Source organism: Aegilops tauschii, chromosome 1, assembly GCF_002575655.3.
Source record: "Aegilops tauschii subsp. strangulata cultivar AL8/78 chromosome 1, Aet v6.0, whole genome shotgun sequence".
Classification (NCBI taxonomy): domain Eukaryota; kingdom Viridiplantae; phylum Streptophyta; class Magnoliopsida; order Poales; family Poaceae; genus Aegilops; species Aegilops tauschii.
The window spans coordinates 41,889,008-41,912,557 of record NC_053035.3 but is presented as its reverse complement, the minus strand read 5'-3'; the positions used below and the strand labels follow the sequence as shown (position 1 = coordinate 41,912,557).

The 23,550-nt window shown below is 47.7% G+C and overlaps 1 protein-coding gene across 1 annotated transcript; it reads left to right on the top strand.

Moving 5' to 3' along the window:
• Positions 1-390: 390 nt before the first annotated feature.
• Positions 391-1,133, top strand: LOC109735646 (putative germin-like protein 2-1). Its single transcript, XM_020294859.1, has 2 exons — positions 391-502; positions 598-1,133. The coding sequence occupies exons 1-2, from the start codon at positions 391-393 to the stop codon at positions 1,131-1,133; spliced, it is 648 nt and encodes a 215-aa protein (XP_020150448.1).
• The last annotated feature ends 22,417 nt before the right edge of the window (positions 1,134-23,550 follow it).

Sequence of the window (23,550 nt, the reverse complement as noted above, 5' to 3'; positions counted from 1 at the left end):
GTATGCATGGGAGCACTCCCCATGACAATATGTTTGATGGCATCATCGCTAGCTCCATCTGGTGAGACAAGAGAGCTACTACAAGTATGAACATGACTTGTTCAAACCATGAATTTACAACTATGATTAGTTGGCCGTTGCAGGCCTGCCACTACAAGGAAACGGTTTCCTCGTTACTCAGGTGGGAATTGGTGAAGACCATTTCCTTAATATCCACATGCGCCCCAACAGAACAAACACAAAGCTCTTCCATTCCATGCTCCCTTTCCATATATATAGTGGCGTCTTCAATACTTCGAAGCATCACAACTCACAAGAACTAGTCTGCACAGCTCTTTGTCTACTCGATAGAAGGCACTTGATCTAGAGCGAATTAACGTTCGCATCCAAATGGCATCAGGGTTCTTCCTCCTTGTCCTTTTGGCTCTATCGGCTTCTCATGCTCTTGCCTCCGACCCAGGCCAGCTCCAGGATTTTTGCATCGCTGACAGGACATCCCAAGGTACACATATGCATTCCTGCGCTGGAACGTTCGAGCTACTTATTTGTGCCAATATGTAGTTGTTAACTGTTGAAAATCATTATATGTATGTGCAGTTTTTGTCAATGGATTTGCATGCAAAGACCCAAAGACTGCCTTGGTAGAGGATTTCTTTTTCTCTGGCCTTCACATGGCCGGGAACACGAGCAACAAGCAAGGTTCTGCAGTGACCGCAGTTAACGTGGCGCAGATTGCTGGGTTGAACACTTTGGGCATCTCCCTGGCCCGTGTCGATTATGCACCCTACGGTCAAAACCCACCGCATATCCACCCCCGTGCAACCGAGATCCTAACCGTGCTGGAAGGCTCGCTCTATGTTGGTTTCATCACCTCGAACCCTGAAAACAAGTTGTTCTCAAAATTTCTTAACAAAGGGGATGTGTTTGTGTTTCCACAAGGGCTGATTCACTTTCAGTTCAACTACGGAACCAACAAGGCGATAGCCATTGCAGCGCTGAGCAGCAAAAATCCTGGAGTGATCACCATAGCCAATACAGTGTTTGGATCGAATCCATCCATCTCAGGTGATATACTTGCCAAAGCCTTCCAGGTGGACAAGAAGATGGTAGACCATATTCACGCTCAGTTCTAGGAATACGCCACATGATTTGTTTATTTGATTCATTAATCTTTTATTTGATTGAAGATTGTAATGTAATGCATGTTTCTTTACAATGTAATACCATTATATGTGTTAGAAGGGAGAGAGAGGATTGATGGAATTGTTTGTTGTATTGCTTGAGCCTCGTGGGCGTATATACAGGAGTACATGATCAACTTGGAGTACAAGACAAGGCAAGAACATATCCTAGTCTATCTCATCTTTCCTAATAATCAATATACTCAACATCCCCCCGCAGTCACAACGGTGGCGACGCAGATGGTGAGACTGGGGAAGAATCCGAAGGCAAGCCGACAGACACCCCCCACAGTCGTAACGGTTGATGCATCGTGGAGTCGTGGCTGGAGTGGCAACCGACGAGGTTGCTCAAGCAAGGCGGTAGCCCTTTGTGCTGTTTGTCGTGGTAGCCGAGAGCGTAAGTGGTGGAGCCGTAGTCGAGGTAGTCGTGCGAAGAACGCCGTGGTCGGTGTCGAGTCGGGGGTCGCAGGTGTCGAGGTAATCACCGTGGAGCCGCGGAAGAAGAGCGGCGGCGGCGGCCTAAGGAGGAGGCGGCGGCGGCTAGAGAAGGAGCGCGGCGGCGGTGCTCGAAGTAGGCGATAATGAACCCGACAGCGTGACGAAGACCGGTGCGGACAGTGAAGTTCCCACGCCAAGGGAGGCAGCGTGGTGCATATCACGTGAAAGTCAACGCGCGTGGACGGCGGTGCACCGCGGGCCGCAACTTTAAGGCCCGAAGGGGCGACGCAACGGCGGCGGGCAGGTCGGTGCGAGGCGAGGAAGACCTCAGGGCGGCTGCAGGCATCGCGTGCCCCGCTCGCTACGGTCCGACGGGGCGATGCAGCGGCAGCGCGAGGGTCGGTGCAGCCTCGGGGAGGGCCTAGAACGGACGGCCTCGGTGCAGCTACCGCGGGCCACGACACTACGACCCGAAGGGGTGACACAGCGGCAGCGCGCGAGGTTGTGCAACCACGGAAAAAACCATAGGATGGCGGAGTTACGGCCCGACGGGACGACACAGCGGCAGCTCATTGCTCGATCGGTAAAGGATGTGTTGTACTCGATGACGATCTTCACTAAACCTGACGATGGAGGAACCCGGCATCGTGCGCTCCGCCGCCGGACGTAGCAGGAGCGTGCAACCCAACAGAGACACGAGAGTTAGCAGGAGATCAATTGCGAGTGTAGCATGCATGTGAAGGGCACACGCACGGGTCACAACCTAGATCCATGCATGGACGTGTTGTCCACTGGGGCAACGCGAGCGGCCGGCCACACCAGCGGCAACCACGGGCGCGTGGGAGGCGTGCGGTGGCCCTGTGCGGCGCCGCGGGAGAGTTGTTGCAGGCTGTGATCCAACGTCCGAGTAGCTGCAAAGATGAATGACGGCGTACGGGCGACTCAATCCGATCTTAAATCGGAGAACAAAAATGATCACCGACCAATCGATCGGCGAGAGAGAAAAAACCTTAATTAACGGATTGGCAAAAAAACTTTCTAAAGCAATTGATCAACGTAATCGGCGAACGAACCCTAGGTAGGGGCGGCGAGGCCCCCCGACGGCCAGTCTTGGAGGCCGACCGCCCCGGGGGCGGCGCGCGGGTGTGGAAGCGGCGGCAGCTAGGGTGTAGAACCCGGAAACTGATACCATGTAGAAGTGCATGCTCTAGCCAATGCAACCAAAAGACCGATCTGATGAAAGAGACTAGACAACACATTATACTTCAAGACTCCCCCTCACGTGTGGCTCCTTCAGGCCTAAACGTGGACCGAAAGTGGACTGCAATTTAATTGCGCCAGCCGGGTCTTGAACTCAAGACCTCTCATTATACGTCAACAATATGGTTACCCTAATTCGGCTTTTATGAAAGAAAAACAGTCATGTTCTCAGTTGTTTCAATTATTATTTTCTTTGTCGTCTCCGGTAGCAAAGGTGAACTATTAAACGGTTATTGGTTGACCCCATTGTAATTCTCCAATTTTCATTATAGTTGCATGTTTCCTCAAGTCACTTTGTAAATTTAAAAGAGAAATGACTGTGGGTTCAGCATATGATCAAACATTTTATCTAACCAACTAATAATCGTCATGATAAGTTTATGACAAGGCATGGACAATGCCTAGCAGAGGCGGAGCTTCGTTAGGGCAGAACTTGGCCATAGCCCGCCGAGGTTTTTTTGTGATTTTAATAACTTCGGAGGTCAGTGATCAACTAAGCAAAGCTAATTTCGCTACTCGATCGATCCAACGCGTCCAAGCCAGTCGCAAGAGTCGCAGGAGGCAATGTTGGAGCAAGCAGCGGCCAGCCTATGACCTAAGCAATTGGTTGATATTTTTTTTCACGCAACTGTTATTTACATTCTACAAATTACGCCAAGGAGCCAAGTTTTTGTGTTTTCTTTGAGCTGGCCTGCCCAGTTTTTTCTTCGGAGCTCCGCCACTGATTGCCTAGTGTTCACGATGGTTCATTTCAAAACTTATCCATACCATTTCTGAGTGTATCATCCCATCGAATATTTGTCTTTAAAACCATTTTTTAAAACCAAACCAAAGATGGCAAAGTGTGGCTAATTAATTAAAAAAAATGTGGCAAATTAACCAAGCCATCCTTGATCTATATCTGCTTGAATAATGTTATAATGGGTAGAGATTGTATACTAAATAGTTGATCTCTTAACATGTAAACATATCACCTCAACACGTAACCATTCATGGGAAAAATTTCAACCATTTCTATTATACTATGCTATTTATATTCTTATTTTTTTACAACTATACAATAATCATTTTTAAATAAATTATGTGTTTCTAGTTTTAGTTACCATATTATTAATTCAAAAATTCATGTTTCATACAACAAAATTATATTGAATATACTGCAACCAACTTCTACAACAATGCATGAGGTATCATCTAGTTCTATACCGTTCCCTCGCCCAACACTAACACAAAGCCCGTCCAATGGGAAACTGCCTTCAGCCCTGGACGCTATAAGAGGCTATCCAGAAATGTATTCCAAAACTATGAGGGGAGCACATGGTCACTTCATTTTTAACGAGGGTCCTTTGAGGTACCTTGACTTCTGCATAGAGCTAAGTACGGTATCGACGTGTGCTATTGGGACGTTTTCCTGTCGATACTTGGGGCTGCCCCTCGGGTTGCGGAAGCTGACCGCGTTACACTTACAACTCGAGGACCTGGTGGGGCAGGTGGCCAACAAACTGCCCTCGTGGAGAGGAGTGGCCCTGCCACGGAGCAACCGGCCTGTGCTTGGAAAGGGCAGAACGGACGATTCGAGACCTTGGAAAGGGCTGGATATTAGGGTACCAGCAGAGGCGAAGCGGATATTCCAAGCTGCTACGATCACCACGGTGGGGGATGGCCATCAGGCCCTATTCTGTGTTGGTTTTTATCCCTAGATCAAATCACCCAGAAACTATATATGCACGGAAAGTGCAAAGCTAGCTAGGCGAGCTTGATTGATTCTCAAGCAACACACACGCTAAACGTAGACGTATACGTGAACTTGACCTGGCCGGCAGCGTCGGCCGAATGTCTCGACATAACTTTTAGCAAATGACGTGCCACATGTGACACACACTCGAACATCACGTGCTACAACATTCATCCCCTAGACATTCATCCTCCTAAACATGACGTGCTTACTTTCTCGACCTGGATGGATCCAATGCTGCAACTCCTTGGTGTTATCCTCAGCTTTGCTTTCACCATTACTAGCAGCATCCCGGTCACTGACTTTACTACCGTCAGCTCATCCATAGCTTGATGCCAGCACTCCTCCTTGGCCGTGTCTTCAACTTTCACCCGTTTTTCGGTGCTTGATAGACTATCCTTTGGATCGTCGAGGGGACATCTTTTGAACCCGTGCATGACCAAACTTCGGTCTAACTTTGAGTTCCAAGCTCTTGGCGCTTGCTTCAGCCCGTAAAGTGCATTCTTGAACTTGTAAACTTCCCTTCTTCTCCTTTCTTCTCGTAGCCGAGGGGTTGTTCTACGTACACTTCTTCTGTGAGGACGCCGTTGAGGAAAGCGGATTTAACATCCATATGATGAACCTTTCAATCCTTTTGTGCTACCAAAGCTAGGAGCACTCTCACCGTCTCGAGTCGGGCAATCGGTGCAAACACCTCATAGTCAACTCCTTGACATTGTACATAGCCCATTGCAATGAGTCTTGTCTTGTACTTCACAATGGGACCCTTCGTGTGTTTCTTTAACTTGTAAACCCACTTCCAAACCTATGGCCTTTTGGTTCGGAGGTTAGGTTACCAAAGTCCACGTGTCATTTCTCTCGATCGCCTTCATCTCCTCATCCATGGCGTGCATCTAACTTGAACTTTTGCTCGCTTCTACGAAGTTCGCTGGCTCCTCAACTCTGAGCAAACATAGTCCGGAATACTTGAGCGTAACTGGCCTTGCGTATTTGTAGACTTTCTTGAGGGGCTTGTAGAGACAAGGCGCGGAAGAATCCGTCGTGGCTTGCGAAGGGGGCGACACAAATTGTGTCGGCGTCGATGCACTTGAGGAAGACCGTTGAGTCTCGGGCGTAGTGGATGCCGGATCATTGGCATCCGCATCATTGACATCCGCGTCGTCGGCGTAGTCGTCGTGACCGTGACTTTCATCTTGATTGTCGTCGTCACTATGCGCCTCGTTGTCGATGTCATTGCCGAGATCTCCGCCCGTTTCATGCGCGTCGTTGTCGCTACCTTGCGACCCATGCGCGTCGTCGTCGGTGTCGGCACCATGGTGATCACTACCATTCCGGTCACCTTGGTTGTGCGTCTTGCCAACCACCTGGACATCCTCCCCTGCATCATCATCAGTTGGAAATTCAACCGTGAATATGTTACCGTTTGGAGCATTGTCGGCTGCTGCACTCCAATTCCACGCTTGGTTTTCTTCAAACACAACGTCGCGTGAAATCCGTAGACGCTTGGTTCGTGGATCGTAGAAGCGGTATGCCTTGGTGCCGGGACTCCTCTCGTATCCGATGAACACCATCTTGGTGCTACGATCGGCAAGCTTTGAGACACATTGGGCTTACGTCCGTAAATTGCTTCATATGGAGTCTTGCCGATCACCGCTTTCATTGGAGGCCAGTTTAGAAGATAGACCACCATCGAGACAGCTTCTCCCCAAAAGGTTCCCGGCAAGTTCTTACTCTTGAGTAAACTTCTCGCCATGTCAACGACGGTTCTATTGTGAAGGAAATATGCCCTAGAGGCAATAATAAAGTTATTATTTATTTCCTCATATCATGATAAATGTTTATTATTCATGCTAGAATTGTATTAACCGGAAACATAATACATGTGTGAATACATAGACAAACATAGTGTCACTACACTACTAGGAAAAACGTTATACACAGAATCTTAGCAGCAGCGCGGCACAAAAAGAGGCGCTGCTGCTAATTAGTAGCAGCGCGGTTAGGTAAAGCGCGCTACTAACGTAAATTTAGCAGTAGCGCGTGATGTTTAAACCGCGCTGCTACAAAAATCCACCGACAGTAGACAGAGACCTAAGTTTACCAGCAGTGCGGCGTCAAGAAGCGCGCTACTGCTAATGGCATAGTAGTAGCGCGCTTTTTAGTCAAGTCGCTGCTGCTAATTTTGAAATTGTCCACACGGTTGGCCCATTTAGCTGTAGCGCGTGATAGGAAAGCGCGATGCTGCTAAATTTACATCAGTAGCGCGCTTTTGCTCCCGCGCTACTGCTAAGACGCAGCACCCACCACCTTTTTCCACCTCCCCCTCCCCATCTCCTCTCCTCCCTTTCCCCTACCTCCCATGTCCTCCCTCTCTCACTCTTCTTCTTCCTCAATACTTCTCCCCCCATTACTCTCCCTCTTCTACCTACCTTTCTCTCTCTTCATTACTCCTAGCTAACTACACCACCTCCATTAATGCATCTCCTTTCTTTTTTTCCTTCCCCCTCCACTAGTTGAAGTTGTCTCCTCCCAAATTAGCTAGCTAGGTAGATGTAGCATTTAGTTAAGTGACCAATTTGCCCCCTAACTAGATCTTTCTTTGTCAAGAAGAGCTTTGTGCACTTTTGATCTCCCTACATCATCATCCCACACCGTGTGCTCGATCTCGAGATAGAGGTGATTAAAATTTCATGCTTTTGCAAAATGGAAATATGTGTATGTGTGTGTGTGTGATATGATAATTGGGAAATATGATGGAAATTATGTGTGTGGCATGAGTTGACGCCAAATTGTGCTTTTGAGTTGCCTATGTTTTGCCGAAATGTCGATTTATTTCCGTTTCGGCGAATTCCGGGCAAACTCTAGATCTATATATGTCCTATTTTTAGGGAAGGTCATGCCGAATTTTTGTATGACTTTGATGCATGCACGCATTTTTATAATAAATTTGTTTATTACTACCGTGCAGGTGTTCATGATGGTCAGTGGAACGATGGTGGACAGGTGGTTGCGGTCGGCGGTGCAGGACATGAAAGAAAATAACCTGACAGAGGTTTTATGTCCGTGTCAAAGATGCAAAGGAATAGTTTGGCTCGACCCCTATGACGAAGGTCGTGTCGAAGCGCACCTTCTCATGACTGGTTTCATGGATGGCTATACTCGGTGGATAAATGAAGATGAGGATGATGATGTTGAGGACGCCGACGGGGCAGCCAATGACGACACTGGGCAAGACGAAGAGATGATCGATAATGGCGGCGGGGAAGAGGCCGGACATGGCGGCAGAGAAGGGGCCGGACATGGCGGAGGAGAAGGGGCTGGACATGTCGGCGGAGAAGCTAGTATGCCTCTACTTGACTAGCTCGTTAATCAAAGATGGTTATATGGCACTAGGTGTAGTGGGAAGTTTAGTCCCACCCCGAAAGTGGAAGAGGAGTTGGACCTCCTTATAAGGGTTTCTCGTCTACATGCTATTGGAGCTTGAGAAGAGAAGAGGCCCTCGCGCACTCCTCCTGCGCCGCCCGCCTCGCCACGCCACGCCACGCCTCGTCACGACGCGCCGCGACGCGACGCGGGTTGCGGGATTGAGCCGAGCCGAGCTCACACCTACGCGCTTATTTTTGCCAGTCACTAACGGAGAGTTCTCTGACAGCTAGGCCATGATCTGAGACATCGGATCGTGGGCTGTCACGGACTCGGACGTGGGTCGAGCCCACGTCTCTCCACGCGGCTGCGCCTATATAAGTGTGCGGTGTCTCCTAACCCTAGTCGCCTTGAACAGATCACATACGCTCCACGCGCACGCCCATCGTCGTTCCCTTGCTTCTGCTGCCGCCGGTGACTCCATCCCGTCCGCCGCGTACACGGTCGACGGGAGAGCAGGTCTTCGAAACCACGCCCTCTGGTTCCTGTACAGGGTGAGGGCGAATAGGTTTTTGGGCAGCGATTACGCGACTGCTCACTTCCGATCGTCTACTTCCTCTACGTCCGCGTCGCCTTCATCATCACCATGTCCACCGACGCCGAACATGCTGCCGCCGAGAAAGCTGAAGCCGACAAGAAGGCCGTCGAGCACGCCACTGCTGCTGATAACCCACAAGTATAGGGGATCGCAATAGTTTTCGAGGGTAGAGTATTCAACCGAAATTTATTGATTCGACATAAGGGGAGCCAAAGAATATTCTCAAGTATTAGCAGTTGAGTTGTCAATTCAACCACACCTGGATAACTTAGTATCTGCAGCAAAGTATTTAGTAGCAAAGTAATATGGAAGTAATGGTAACGATAGCGAAACTAATATTTTTGGGTTTTGTAGTGATTGTAACAATAGCAACGGAAAAGTAAATAAACGAAGAACAATATGTGAAAAGCTCGTAGGCATTGGATCGGGGGCCCATGAGGTAGGGGGCGCGCCCAGGGGGGCAGGCGCGCTCCACCCTCGTGGACAGGGTGTGGGCCCCCTGACGCGGATTTTTCTTCCAGTATTTTTAATATTTTCCAAATAGATGTTCTGTGGAGTTTCAGGTCATTCCGAGAACTTTTGTTTCTGCACATAAATAACACCATGGAAAGTCTGCTAAAAACAGTGTCAGTCCGGGTTAGTTCCATTCAAATCATGCAATTTAGAGTCCAAAACAAGGGCAAAAGTGTTTGGAAAAGTAGATACGATGGAGACGTATCAACTCCGCCAAGCTTAAACCTTTGCTTGTCCTCAAGCAATTCCGTTTGATAAACTGAAAGTGATAAAGAAAAACTTTACAAACTCTATTTGCTCTTGTTGTTGTAAATATGTAAAGCCAACATTCAAGTTTCAGCAAAGATTATGACTAACCACATTCACAATAACTCTTAGGTCTCATGTTTACTCATGTCAATGGCATAATCAACTAGCGAGCGATAATAATAAATCTCGGATGACAACACTTTCTCAAAACAATCATAATATGATATAATAAGATGGTATCTCGCTAGCCCTTTCTGAGACCACAAAACATAAATGCAGAGCACCTTTAAAGATCAAGGACTGACTAAACATTGTAATTCATGGTAAAAGAGATCCAATCATAGTCATACCCAATATAAATTAATAGTAATGGATGCAAATGACAACTGTGCTCTCCAGCTAGTACTTTTTAATAAGAGGGTGATGACTCAACATAAAAGTAAATAGATAGGCCCTTCGCAGAGGGAAGCAGGGATTTGTAGAGGTGCCAGAGCTCGGTTTTGAAATACAGATAAATAATATTTTGAGCGGCATACTTTCATTGTCAACATAACAACCAAGAGATGGCGATATCTTCCATGCTACACACATTATAGGCGGTTCCCAAACAGAATGGTAAAGTTTATACTCCCCCTCCACCAACAAGCATCAATCCATGGCTTGCTCGAAACAACGAGTGCCTCCAACTAGCAACAGTCCCGGGAGGAGTTTTGTTCAGAATTATTTTGATTTAGTTTGCATAAAGCATGGGACTGGGCATCCTGGTGACCAGCCATTTTCTCGTGAATGAGGAGCGGAGTCCACTCCTCTTGAGATTAACCTGCCTAGCATGGAAGATACGGACAACCCTAGTTGATACATGAGCTATTCGAGCATACAAAACAGAATTTCATTTGAAGGTTTGGAGTTTGGCACATACAAATTTACTTGGAACGGCAGGTAAATACCGCATATAAGAAGGTATAGTGGACTCATATGGAATAACTTTGGGGTTTAAGGGATTAGATGCACAAGCAGTATTCCCGCTTAGTACAAGTGAAGGCTAGCAAAAGACTGGGAAGCGACCAACTAGAGAGCGACGACACTCATGAACATGCATTAAAATTAATGAACATTGAGTACAAGCATGAGTAGGATATAATCCACCATGAACATAAATGTCGTGAAGGCTATGTTGATTTGTTTCAACTACATGTGTGAACATGTGCCAAGTCGAGTCACTTAATTCATTCAAAGGAGGATACTACCCCACTATACCACATCACAACCATTTTAATAGCATGTTGGCACGCAAGGTAAACCATTATAACTCATAGCTAACCAAGCATGGCACGAGCAACTATGATCTCTAATTGTCATTGCAAATATGTTTATTCATAATAGGCTGAATCAGGAACGATAAACTAATCATATTTACCAAAACAAGAGAGGTCGAGTTCATACCAGCTTCTCTCATCTCAATCAGTCCATCATATATCATTATAATTTCCTTTCACTTGCACGACCGAACGAAGTGAATAATAATAAGAGTGCATGTGCATTGGACTAAGCTGGAATCTGTGAGTATTCAATAAACAGGAGAAGACAAGGCAATATGGGCTCTTGGTTAAATCAACAATAATGCATATAAGAGCCACTTCAACAATTTAATCATGGTCTTCTCCCATCGACCCCCAAAGAAAAGAAAAGAAATAAAACTATTTACACGAGAAAGCTCCCAACAAGCAAAAGAAGAACGGGAAATCTTTTTGGGTTTTCTTTTTAATTATTACTACTAGAGCAAGAAAAGTAAACTAACTAAAAGCTACACTAATTTTTTTTGTTTTCTTAAGGTTTTTAAACACACAAGAAGAAAGCAAGAAAAAGGAAAATAAACTAGCATGGATATTACAGTGAAAAAGTATGAGCACCGACATCTAGCAATGAGTGTGTGTGAACATGAATGTAATGTCGGTGAGAGATACGTACTCCCCCAAGCTTAGGATTTTGGCCTAAGTTGGTTTATTGCCACGGATGGCCTGGCGGATATCCATAGTTGTAGCTGGGGTCGTACTGAGCTGCGGCAGTTATTGCCTCCTAAGCTGCAGCATGGCGGCGAGCTGCCTCCGCCCTCCTCTCGTACTCATCTGCCTCCTCTCTGGTAATAACATATCTTCCTTTTGCCTGATAATCAAAGAAGGCAGGAGCAGGGAGAGTAATACGGACAGCACGACGTCTGTTAAAGATTAAGCGATACTGGAGAGGTGATTCATTCCTCTCAACAAGTGGTGAACCATAGCATTAAAGTCTAGGTAAGCAGGAGGCAATTCAATATCATCATCACGTATGGTTACACCAAAAAAATCGGCTCACACTGGTAGAAAAAAGCCCTTTAGTCCCGGTTCGCAACAGCCTTTAGTCCCGGCTGTGCAACCGGGACTAAATATGCGCGACTAAAGACCCCCCCTTTAGTCGCGCCTCTTACGAACCGCGACTAAAGGCTTTAGTCCCGGTTCTTGTGGCTGATCGGGACTAAAGGCCCGTCCTTTAGTCCCGGTCCTCCGCAGGTTTAAACCTGGTTTTTTTGCGAATTTTTTTAATTTTTTTATTTTCAAATTTCTGAATTATTTTAACCTCTAATCTCTAATCACCACCCCTCATCACTGCTCAATTTATCCTCTAATCTCTAATCACCCCTCATCATTCCAAATCATCTAACTTCCCGGACGGTCACCCATCCTCTCACTACTCCAGCCTGAGCACGCTTAACTTCCGGGTTCTATTCTCCCTCGTTTCCAAGTCTGCACTTGTTGTTTTCCTAACAATAGTAGGATGTCAATTCTATTAACCCTCAGGAATTTAGCTTTAGCATGAAGTGACACATTTCACTGTTTGAGTTTGAAACTATTGTTTAAAAAAACAATAATTATTTAGTAACACTAATATTTCTGAAATAATTAGTTTGACCACTGTTTGACCATTGTTTGACCACTGTTTGACCATAGTTTGACCAGATTTGACCAAAATTAAAAAAAACTGAAATAATTATTTAGTAACACTAATATTCTAGAATAATTAGTTTGACCATTGTTTGACCACAGTTTGACCACAATTTGAAATTTTTTGAATTTTTTTGCCTCTCCAGATCTTCAAAGCCCCGTATCTTTTTTTCTGTTAGGTTTTTGAGGATTTTGAAAATGTTTAACTTTTCGAGTAGATGATTTTTCATATAAAAAACTTTTTCATCCGAGTTCGTATGCAAAAGTTATGCCCATTTTCCAGAGAGATTTTGCAAATAAAGTCGAAATTCATATTTGTTAATTTTCCCAACAACTAGACCACATATCACATGAGAAACTTATTTTATTTTATTTTTTTGACATTTCCATCATTTTCTTTTTTTTTCTAAAACTGAAAAGGCGATCCACGGGGGGGGGGGGGGGGGGGGTAGAGTTTGAAAATGAGGCCAGCCAACCGCGACTAAAGGTTCGGGCCATTAGTCGTGGTTGGCCAGACCAACCCGGACTAAAGGTCTAACCTTTAATCCCGGTTGGCCTGGCCAACCGCGACTAAAGGCCTTCGGGCCAGCCTGAGGACCTTTAGTCCCGGTTGGCCAGGCCAACCGGGACTAAAGCCCCTCCTGTCCGCCAGCTCACGCTGGGCCCAGATAGTTGGTCGCGGGTCTCCTCCCGAACCACGACTAAAGACCCCTTTGGTCGCGGTTCGATTATTTTGGGGACTAATGGGGGCGTATGGAAGCCTCTTTTTCTACTAGTGTCAGCGGGTTGCATAAATTCCACCGAAGAAATCTCCATTAAATCTATTATTATGCAACCTACGTGCAACAATGGCTCCCATATTATAAGATTTGTCTCCTAACACAGCACTCCTAAGAATACTGAGGTCAGGGACACACATGTGACATGCTTCATCTTTACCATTTATGCACCTACCTATGAAGAGAGCAAAATAATGTATAGCAGGAAAATGAATGCTCACTCTGGTAGCTTGTGCTATATCTCTAGATTCCCCCATAGTTATACTAGCAAGAAATTCTCTAAATTTAGATTTGCAGGGTTCACTAGCAATACCCCATTGTGGAAGTTTGCAAGCAGTGGTAAAATCCTCTAAGTCCATCGTATAAGATTTTTCATAAAGATCAAACAGGACAGTTGGAGAATTACGTGAAGATGAAAATTCAAACCTCCTCACAAAGGAACTAGTGAGATAGTGGTACTGGCGGCACTTTTCTCCCTCGAAGCTCACAAGATCAGCGTTACGCAAATACGCGTTAAATTCTTCCTTGATTCCCGCTCGATCCATAAAGTTTTCTGAAGGCCATTCACAAGGTCGCACTGGAGCGTCCCTTGGTGGCTCATCGTCAGCATCACGCATTGCAAGCCTGGGTCCTTGCTTCCTTGAAGAACCACCTTGGAACATTTTCCTAAGCATATTTCTTCCTCTGAAAAATTTCTGAAATTTTTAGTAACTTCAAAATAAAAGGGAACCAAGCTCAACAAAATTGATAGCAACTACTCCTACAAGTGCCTAGAGACTATATCATGCATTAGAACTACTTGGAACCATATAAATTTGACATGCAAGCTCAAGAACATGGTCACCTAGGCAGCAAAAATTTGCAATGAATAAAGCACTAGAACAAAAACTAATTGGACCAATGGAGGAGTCACATACCAAGGAACAATCTCCCCAAGCAGTTTTGTGAGAGGTGCTTTGAGCAAGGAGATCGAAAATCGCAGCAAAATGAGCTAGAACTCGTGCTTGAGCTGGATGGTGATTTTTTTGGGAGGAAGAAGAAGTGTGTAGGTGCAGGAATAAGTGGAGGGGAGCCACCATGGGCCCACGAGGCAGGGGGCGCGCCCTGTAGGGGTGGGCGCGCCCTGGACCCTCGTGGCCAGGTGCTTGCTCCCCTGCTGTGTTCTCAGTGCCAGATATTCTCAAATATTCCAGAAAAAATCATGTTCCATTTTCAGGGCATTTGGAGAACTTTTATTTTCAGGGTATTTGGAGAACTTTTATTTTCAGGGTATTTTTATATTGCACGGGTAAATCAGAAAACAGACAGAAAAATACTATTTTTGCTTTATTTCAACTAAATAACAGAAAGTAAAAGCAGGGTACAGAAGGTTGTGCCTTCTAGTTTTATCCATCTCATGCTCATCAAAAGGAATCCACTAACAAGGTTGATCAAGTCTTGTTAACAAACTCATTCCGAATAACATGGAACCGGAGAAATTTCAAATAACACTATGTTACCTCAACGGGGATAAGCACATCCCCAATAATAAGAATATCATATTTCTTCTTGACAGTAGGAAGAGGAAATTCAAAACCTCCAAAAATAATCGATCGAATTTTTCCAATAGAGTTGATACTATGAACTTGAGGTTGTTTCCTCGGAATGCGTACCGTATGCTCATTACCATTTGTCGTGGTTCTAAGTCTAACAGTAGAATAGGGGGTAGGGATGTAAAGGCAAGGTCCTAGCTATGGAGAAGCTGTACGCACGAGTTTTACGAGTTCAGCCCCTTCTCGGAGGAAGTAACAGCCCTATGTCTCGGAGCCGGGAGGCGGTCGACTGGATTATATGCGTGTGTGTTACAGGGGGTGCGAACCCTTGTGCCAGTGGAGGGGGGTGGCTTATATAGAGTGCGCCAGGCGGCCAGCCCACCTTACATGGAGTTCAATGTTCATAAAGCAGGAGCATTACAGGTAACGTCTGTAGTAAAGTAATATAAATGACTATTAAGTCTAAGAGTAAATGCCCGACCGTTTCTGCACATCGAGTGGTTTAGTGGTCGAGTGACAGAAACAAAGGGGGGTCTCCGAGTGAATGGTAGGTCGAGTGGATTACACTCGACACCTTTGTTGGGTCCCGTCTATTTACTATTGAACCTCTTTGCTTCTAGGACAAGGACCTTAGGTAGGATGTATAGGTCAGGCCTATTGCCCTACCCCAGGTCTATGCCCTCATCATTAGCCCCCGAATGGATTGAGGTCCGAGTGAAAAGAAAGTTGAAGTTGACTTTGCTCTGGCTCTTGCTTTCATCTCCAAATGGATGCCAGTTGTTGGAACTTCCGCTTCGTTTCAGTTGCCTTGATCGATTCAGGAATGACCGACTGGTTTTATAACGTCATCCGTCGAGTGTTATCTTTGACATGGAATCTTTGGCGTGATCGGTTGTAGAGGATCGCGGATTTTGCGGGATTCGGAATTTTGGTGGAAGCGCGCCAGGCGGAGCGCGCCGTTGTAAGCGGAGTGGATAAGCAGGGCGTTTCGATTTCCATGCCACCTTTTTCGCCACGTATCCCTTGTGCGACTGTTAAGGGATTTGACAGGATCGCCCGGACCCACGCGTCAGCCACTCGGAAGTAAGCCCTTAAAAGCGGCGAGGTCGAGGCGTTCGCACTGTGCGTGCCCATTCTCCCTCTTCTTCCTGTTGCTCCTTTACCTCGTTCGGCTTCTCCACCCTCGACGCCGCCGCTCCGCCGCCATGGGGAAGGAGAGAACGGCGGCGCTGGAACGCGCGAAGAAGGCGACGGGGGCGGCGAAAAGCAAGAAGACGAATCGGGGATCTTCATCGCGTTCGGGGCTCCCGTCGGGTTGGATCCAGGGAGATTGGATCCGATCCTCATTTCAGCAGGAAGACCTGGATGATATGGCCGAGCTAGGGCTGATCATCCATGAGTTTGCGCAGCTGCCGGAGGGGGAAACGGAGCCACAGCCGCGACCGGGTGAGTGTGTTCTGCTCGCCATCCATGTCGACCGCGGCTTCTCGCTTCCTCCACACCCCTTCTTTCGAGGTTTCTTGAATTTCTTCGGGGCTCAACTCCATCATTTTACTCCCAACACCATCACATATCTTGCCTCAGTCGTGTCCATGTGCGAGAATTTCCTGGGGTGTCGACCGCATTGGGGTCTTTTCAAGCATATTTTCACTATCCGCTCCCAATCAGTGAAGAAAGCGAACTCGAACGATGAGATAAAGCATGTTATCCAGATGCGTGGGGGTCTGGGTATTCAGAAGAGGAAGAGGAGTTCCTTCCCTCCAATGACTCTCCCTGAGTCGGTTAGGGGCTGGCAGTCGACCTGGTTCTATTGCCAGGATATCGCGACCCCAGGCCACTCGACTGGACTTCCCCCTTTCTCTTTTGATCGTGTTCAGACTCCATCTTCGTTGAAAGTGACTGCCGCGGAGAAGGCGGAGACGGGCATGTTGGTCGAGAGGGTAGTTCGACTGATCAACCAAGGTGTCACCGCATGGTTCTGCTGGAGGTGTTTCTCAGTCGGCGCATTCAACCACTCCAAGCTCGTGACCACTCCATGTGGATGTACTCCGGGGCTGGTGATACCGCTCGGTTCATCCGGAGGAGGTGACGGACAAAACGGTGGCCGAGTGGCTAAGCGGCATCACCGGGAACAAGGACAACCCCAGGGCGCCAGGAGAGTCAAACCTTTCAGCGACAGCAACCAGCCAGACAAGTTTTGGCCATTACAACTGATTGAATTTGGATGTGTTTTCTGACTGTTTGTTGATCCGACTGATTTCCACTCGGCTACTTGTTTTGTAGATTTATAGAGAGATGTACTCAATGCCCAATGGGGAACAAGCTCTGGAGCAGTACCATGAAGGAGAGGATAGCACGGAGAGAGCGCCGAGTGGGAGTCACCAGCCGACGACGATGAAGATGAGAGCGATGAGTCGGACGACGAGGTGGTAGCCGACTCACCACCCCGTTCTGAACGTCGATCCAAGCAGCGCCATGATCCCGCGGGCAGGCGCGGCAAGGCTGTGGCCTCGAGCGCTCCATCTCAAAAGCGCGCTCGGTCTTCGACTCCAGAATTGGCTGAGAAGGTCACCAAGCAGCCCAAGATCAATCCTTCGAAGGCTCGGAAGACCTTTCCTAGGATCAAGATGGACGTTCCTGTTGCTTCTGGGCAAATGTTCTCTCTGTATTTTCTTGTTCTGACCGATTCTCTTGTACTGACCGAGTGGATGATGTTCCTTTGCAGCCCGGCCTCGGCTGCGACTGATATGGATATCGACAAGACCCCAGACAACGAGGAAACCGACGACGCAGCTACCTCCAAAGCCAGTAAGTTTGTCCGACTCGAGTTTATTTGGACGGCTGGATTGTTTGTGAGCTATCTCCTTGACTTTCTCTGTTTGTTGCAGCGCCACGGGACGTTGTTGTGCTCCCGGACGATGAAGAAGAAGCACCACTGAGGGGAACGAGGAGGAGGGACAAGGAACTGAGCGGGAAAGCGCCTGAGGCCCAGGTTCCTCAGTCGACTGATATGCCTGGGACGGCCGTCGAGCGATCGTCAGATCCGGCACGTACCAACGTCACTTTCGCTATCCCGCTGTCGACTGATTGCCCATCAGGATCAGCTGCTCATACTTCTGCTGTACCAATACAACCCCACGCATCAGACCCAGCGGTTGCTCCGACTCCTCTGCCATCATCGCTTTTTACTGCGTATCAAACCCCGGACGACCCGTCGTCTGCCGCCAAGGAAGCTCTTCTTCAGTTGAACCTTGTGATTGGGCAGATGAAAGTGGTGCATGAGGCCAGTCAGGTGGCCTTCAACGCCGGAGCTGCTCTGCAGACCAATGTCCAGGTTAGTTGATTTCTGATTGATCATATTTCTCGTCCGATCACCCACTGGGGTGTGACTGTTTTGAAGTTGCATGAGTCAATTTGAGTCGTCTTGGATTGAATTTTTGAACTAGTGGGGGCACTCTTGGTGCACCCACTGGGTGTAGTCCCCGAGACTGCCGTTGAATGTTTGATTCGGCAGTAGTCTTAGAGTAGCTATCACTGTGATGTCTTTTTATCCTGGTCAATTGATATGGCTTAAACTTCAGAAATCTTGTGATCTTGGGGCTCAGCTTTCCGCAATGAACAAGCAGCAAATCAGCCTCAACCTTGATATAGAATTGGCCCAGAAGAATCTCGAGACTACTCATGATGAAGTAGCTGCCATGGGAGGTAACCAATCGACAATTGTCTTTCTCGCTGCCGGCCCTTCTCCTTTCCATTTTTTGAACCGAGTGACTCCAGTCGAGCAGATGTATGTAGTGAAAACCGTCAACTCCAAGCCCGTCTGAAGAATGTTATTTCTTTAGAGAAAATGTAGCAGGCTTTGGAGAAGAAGGATCTGGATCTTGCTGCTGCACAGAAGGAAGCGCGAGAGAAAACGGCGCTTGCTGACAAGAAGCTTGCTTCAGTCGGTAAGTTATAAGAGGAGAACTCCAAACTGAAGGCTGCTGTCTCCGACGCCAATCGGGAAGTCGAGCGACTGAAGAAAGACAAGAACAAGCTGACTGACGAGCTTGGGAGTCTCAAGGCCAAGAAGGGCGAGTTGGAGTCTTATCTGGGCCAGCTTGCTGCAAAGCTGGTCCTAAAACTTGAAGGTACTGATGATTGACTAACTTATTACGGTCGACTGTCCAGCTTGATTATATCGCCGACTCATCATTTACTCGACTGTGCAGAGCTTTGCCAAGACTTTGAAGCGGAAACTGGGTGGGTCAAGACAGGTCTCGATCCCATAAATTGTCCAGTCAAGGATGATGTTGCCATGAATGTGCTGCGGTTGGAATCTAGCATGGACAACGCGGTTGCTTATCTTGCTCGCCTGAAGGCAGCGATGACTCGGGTTGATGCTGAACTCTGGCCTCAGGCGGAACTGTCTCAAGATCTCGAGTCTCTGATGGCTCGACTGAATCAAATACCTGACCCAGTGCAGGAGTGGAAGAAGTCATCTGCTCGCTGTGGCGCTGATGTCGCGTTGTCCTTGGTCCGAGTGCACTGCAAAGACGTCAAAGAAGACAAGCTGGCGGAGCTCAAGGTTGCTAACACAAAGAGGCACACCTTCCAATCCTTCATGGACACTTTTCTTGACGCTGCCACTCGCATAGCAGACAGCGTAGACCTTGACAGTTTCTGCGACCCAGCCAGTTCTTCTTCTGACGCGTGACCGAAAAACATTATGCTCCACTTTTATTTGCCTCGTAATGCCGAGTGATTGTGTAATCGTTAAACTTCTTCAGGCTTGGTGCTCGAATACTTTTGATCCGTCGTTCGGAATTTTAGAATTTATCTAAACTTGGTTTATCTCTGAATATGCTTGTGTTTGCCTTCGAGTGGATTTGGCTCTTCACTCGGAATAATCTTTGTACTTGAGATGCATCTCTGAGGAGGAGATCCCAGTCGACCTGTACCTCGTCGTCCTTGCGGACGAGGATGGAGCGTACGTTGTACTTGTGGCACAACTCCAAAGGAGAAGGTTACAGTCGACATGTACCTCGTCATCCTTGCGGATAGGGCAGGAGCACACGTAGTACTTGTGGCGCAACTCCCAAGGAGAAGGTTGCAGACGACCTGCACCTCGTCGTCCTTGCGGATAGAGATGGAGCGCACATTGTACTTGTGGCGCAGCTCCGAAGGAGAAGGTTGCAGTCGACCTGCACCTCGTCGTCCTTGCGGATAGGGATGGACTTCGAACTTAGGCGAGTACTAGACTGCAGCTAAGCCCCCGAGTGGGAGGATTGCTCACCACTCGATAGGGTTTTACAAACTTAGGCGAGTACTGGACTGCAGCTAAGCCCCCGAGTGGGAGGGTTGCTCACCACTCAGTAGGATTTTTCAAACTTAGGCGAGTACTGGACTGCAGCTAAGCCCCCGAGTGGGAGGGTTGCTCACCACTCGGTAGGGTTTTACAAACTTAGGCGAGTACTGGCCTGCAGCTAAGCCCCCGAGTGGGAGGGTTGCTCACCACTCGGTAGGATTTTTCAAACTTAGGCAAGTACTAGACTGTAGCTAAGCCCCCGAGTGAGAGGCTTGCTCATCACTCGATAGGATTTTTCAAACTTAGGCGAGTACTGGACTGCAGCTAAGCCCCCGAGTGAGAGGCTTGCTCATCACCCGGTAGGATTTTTCAAACTTAGGCGAGTACTGGACTGCAGCTAAGCCCCCGAGTGGGAGGGTTGCTCACTACTCGGTAGGATTTTTCAAACTTAGGCGAGTACTGGACTGCAGCTAAGCCCCCGAGTGAGAGGCTTGCTCATCACTCGGGAGGATTTATCAAACTTAGGCGATTCTGGACTGCAGCTAAGCCCCCGAGTGAGAGGCTTGATCATCACTCGGTGGGATTTTTCAAACTTAGGCGAGTACTGGACTGCAGCTAAGCCCCCGAGTGAGAGGCTTGCTCATCACTCGGTGGGATTTTTCAAACTTAGGCGAGTACTGAACTGCACCTAAGTCCCCGAGTGGGAGGGTTGCTCTCCACTCAGTAGGATTTTACAAACTTAGGCGAAATGGATTCGCGGCTAAGTCCCCGAGTGAGAGGCTTGCTCACCACTCGGTAGGATTTTTCAAACGTAGGCGAAACGGATTCGCGGCAATGTCACCCACTGGGGGATTTCAGACGTAAACAAAAGTAACAACAACCATTTAGGAAGACTGTAAAGCTCTTGTCTTTGATAAACAAACTACAAAGGTACTTCTTATTACATCTCATCCGAATGAGTACTTAAGTATAAAAGGGGCGGAGCAGCTCCGCGTTCCAAGCCCATGGCTGGTCTTTCTGATGCTCGACATTGTAAAGATGGTATGCTCCATTGTGGAGAACTCTGGTGACAATGAAGGGACATTCCCAAGCAGGGGCGAGCTTGTGTGGTTTCTGCTGATCCACTCGAAGAACCAAGTCTCCCCCTTGAAAGGCTCGGCCCCTCACGTTTCTAGCGTGGAATCGACGCAAGTCTTGCTGATAAATGGTCGACCGGATTAAGGCCATCTCTCTTTCCTCCTCTAGGAGATTGACTGCGTCCTGCCGGGCCTATTCTACTTCATCTTCAGAGAAGAGCTCGACTCGGGGTTCATTGTGAAGCAGGTCACTCGGTAGAATAGCTTCAGCTCCATAAACCAAGAAGAATAGAGTTTGGCCAGTCGACCGATTGGGAGTTGTCCTCAATCCCCAAAGAACTGATGGAAGTTCATCGACCCAGGCGCCTGCTGCGTGTTTGAGATCACGCATCAGTCGGGGTTTCAGTCCTTTGAGAATCAAGCCATTTGCTCTTTCTGCTTGTCCATTCGACTGGGGGTGGGCGACTGAAGCATAGTCGACTCGCGTGCCTTGGGAAGCACAGAAGGCTCTAAACTCATCAGAATCGAAGTTCGACCCATTGTCAGTGATGATGCTGTGCGGAACTCCATATCTGAATGTCAATTCTCTTATGAAGCTGACGGCAGTACTGGCTTGAAGATTCTTGATAGGCTTGGCTTCAATCCACTTGGTAAACATGTCGACTGCTACAAGCACATGAGTGAAGCCACTCCTACCAGTCCTCAGGGGTCCAACCATATCCAACCCCCAAACGGCAAAGGGCCAGACAAGTGGAATAATCTTCAGGGTTGACGCAAGCTCGTGGGACATATTGGAGTAAAACTGGCAGCCTTCACATTTGTCGACTATATCTTTCGCCATTTCATTTGCTCGTGGCCAATAAAATCCGGCTCAGTATGCTTTGGCCACAATGGTCCGAGAGGACGCATGATGACCACAGGTCCCCGAGTGCATGTCGTTGAGGATCACTCGACCTTCTTCTGGTGTGATGCATTTCTGGCTGACTCCAGTTACACTTTCCCTAAATAGTTGTCCTTTTATCACAGTAAAGGCTTTGGATCGACGGACGATCTGTCGAGCCTCTTCTTCATCCTCTGGGAGTTTCCTAAGGATATATGCAATGTATGGCACTATCCAGTCGGGAGTGATGACCAAAACCTCCATGATCAGGTCGACCACGGCTGGGACTTCGACTTCAGTCGGATCTGTGGCGCTCTTAGGCTGCGGGGGCTCTTCAGTGAAAGGATCTTCTTGAACTGAAGGTGTATGAATATGTTCCAAAAACACGTTGCTGGGAATGGCTAACCTCTTGGAACCTATCTTTGCCAAATCATCGGCTGCTTGATTTTTCAGTTGGGGTATATGACGGAGCTCTAACCCCTCAAACTTCTTTTCCAACTTCCTCACCGCATTGCAGTAACCAGTCATAGCTGGGCTTCTAACGTCCCACTCCTTCATCACTTGATTGACTACCAAATCTGAGTCGCCGTAGACCATGAGGCGACAGACGCCGAGTGAGATGGCCATACGTAGCCCATATAAGATTGCTTCATATTCTGCTTCGTTATTGGAGGAATCAAAGTGAATCTGGAGAACATATCTGAGCTTGTCTCCTCGGGGGGATACCAGTACCACCCCAGCACTGGAACCATTCAGTATCTTGGAACCATCAAAGAACATGGTCCAGTGCTCCGAGTGGACTTGAGTCGGCAGTTGCTGTTCGATCCACTCGGCGAGGAAATCTGCTATTGCTTGGGACTTGATAGCTTTCTTTGCCTCAAACTTGATATCCAAGGGAAGAAGTTCAATCGCCCACTTTGCAACTCGACCAGTTGCATCTCTGTTGTTCGGAATCTCTAATAATGGAGCGTCGCTGACGACTGTAATGGAGTGGCCAGAGAAATAATGTGCAACCTTCTTCGTGGTCATATAAATCCCATAAACAAGCTTCTGATAATGTGGATATCTTTGCTTTGATGGAGTCAAAACTTCAGAAACATAATATACTGGGCGCTGAACTTTATAGGCTTTTCCTTCTTCTTCCCGCTCGACCGTAAGTACTATACTGATGACTTGTCCAGTGGCTGCAATGTAAAGCAGTAAAGGCTCTTTGCTGATTGGGGCAGCAAGCACCGGCTGGGTGGAAAGCAGGGCTTTGAGCTCTGCAAATGCTGCATCAGCTTCAGGAGTCCACTCGAACTTATCAGACTTCTTCATTAGTCGGTAAAGAGGGAATGCCTTTTCACCAAGGCGAGAAATGAATCAACTTAAGGCGGCCAAACAACCTGTAACCTTCTGAACATTGTGCACACGCACAGGGCATTTCATTCGGAGAATGGCACCAACTTTCTCTGGGTTAGCGTCGATCCCTCGTTCGGAAACGAGAAAACCGAGTAATTTTCCGCCCAGAACTCCGAATGTGCAATTTGATGGATTAAGCTTGATATCATACCTTCTGAGGTTGGCAAAAGTTTCAGCAAGGTAAGCCAGCAGGAAGGAACCTTTACGTGACTTGACCACAATGTCATCCATGTATGCTTCCACATTCCGACTGATTTGAGTGAGTAAACACTTCTGAATC

What these genes read in the sequence shown, in the direction of transcription:
- LOC109735646 (XM_020294859.1), top strand. Translation starts at nt 391, where the DNA reads ATGGCATCAGGGTTCTTCCTCCTTGTCCTTTTGGCTCTATCGGCTTCT. An exon ending in CGCTGACAGGACATCCCAAG is followed by an intron (nt 503 to 597) that starts GTACACATATGC and finishes ATGTATGTGCAG; the next exon opens with TTTTTGTCAATGGATTTGCA.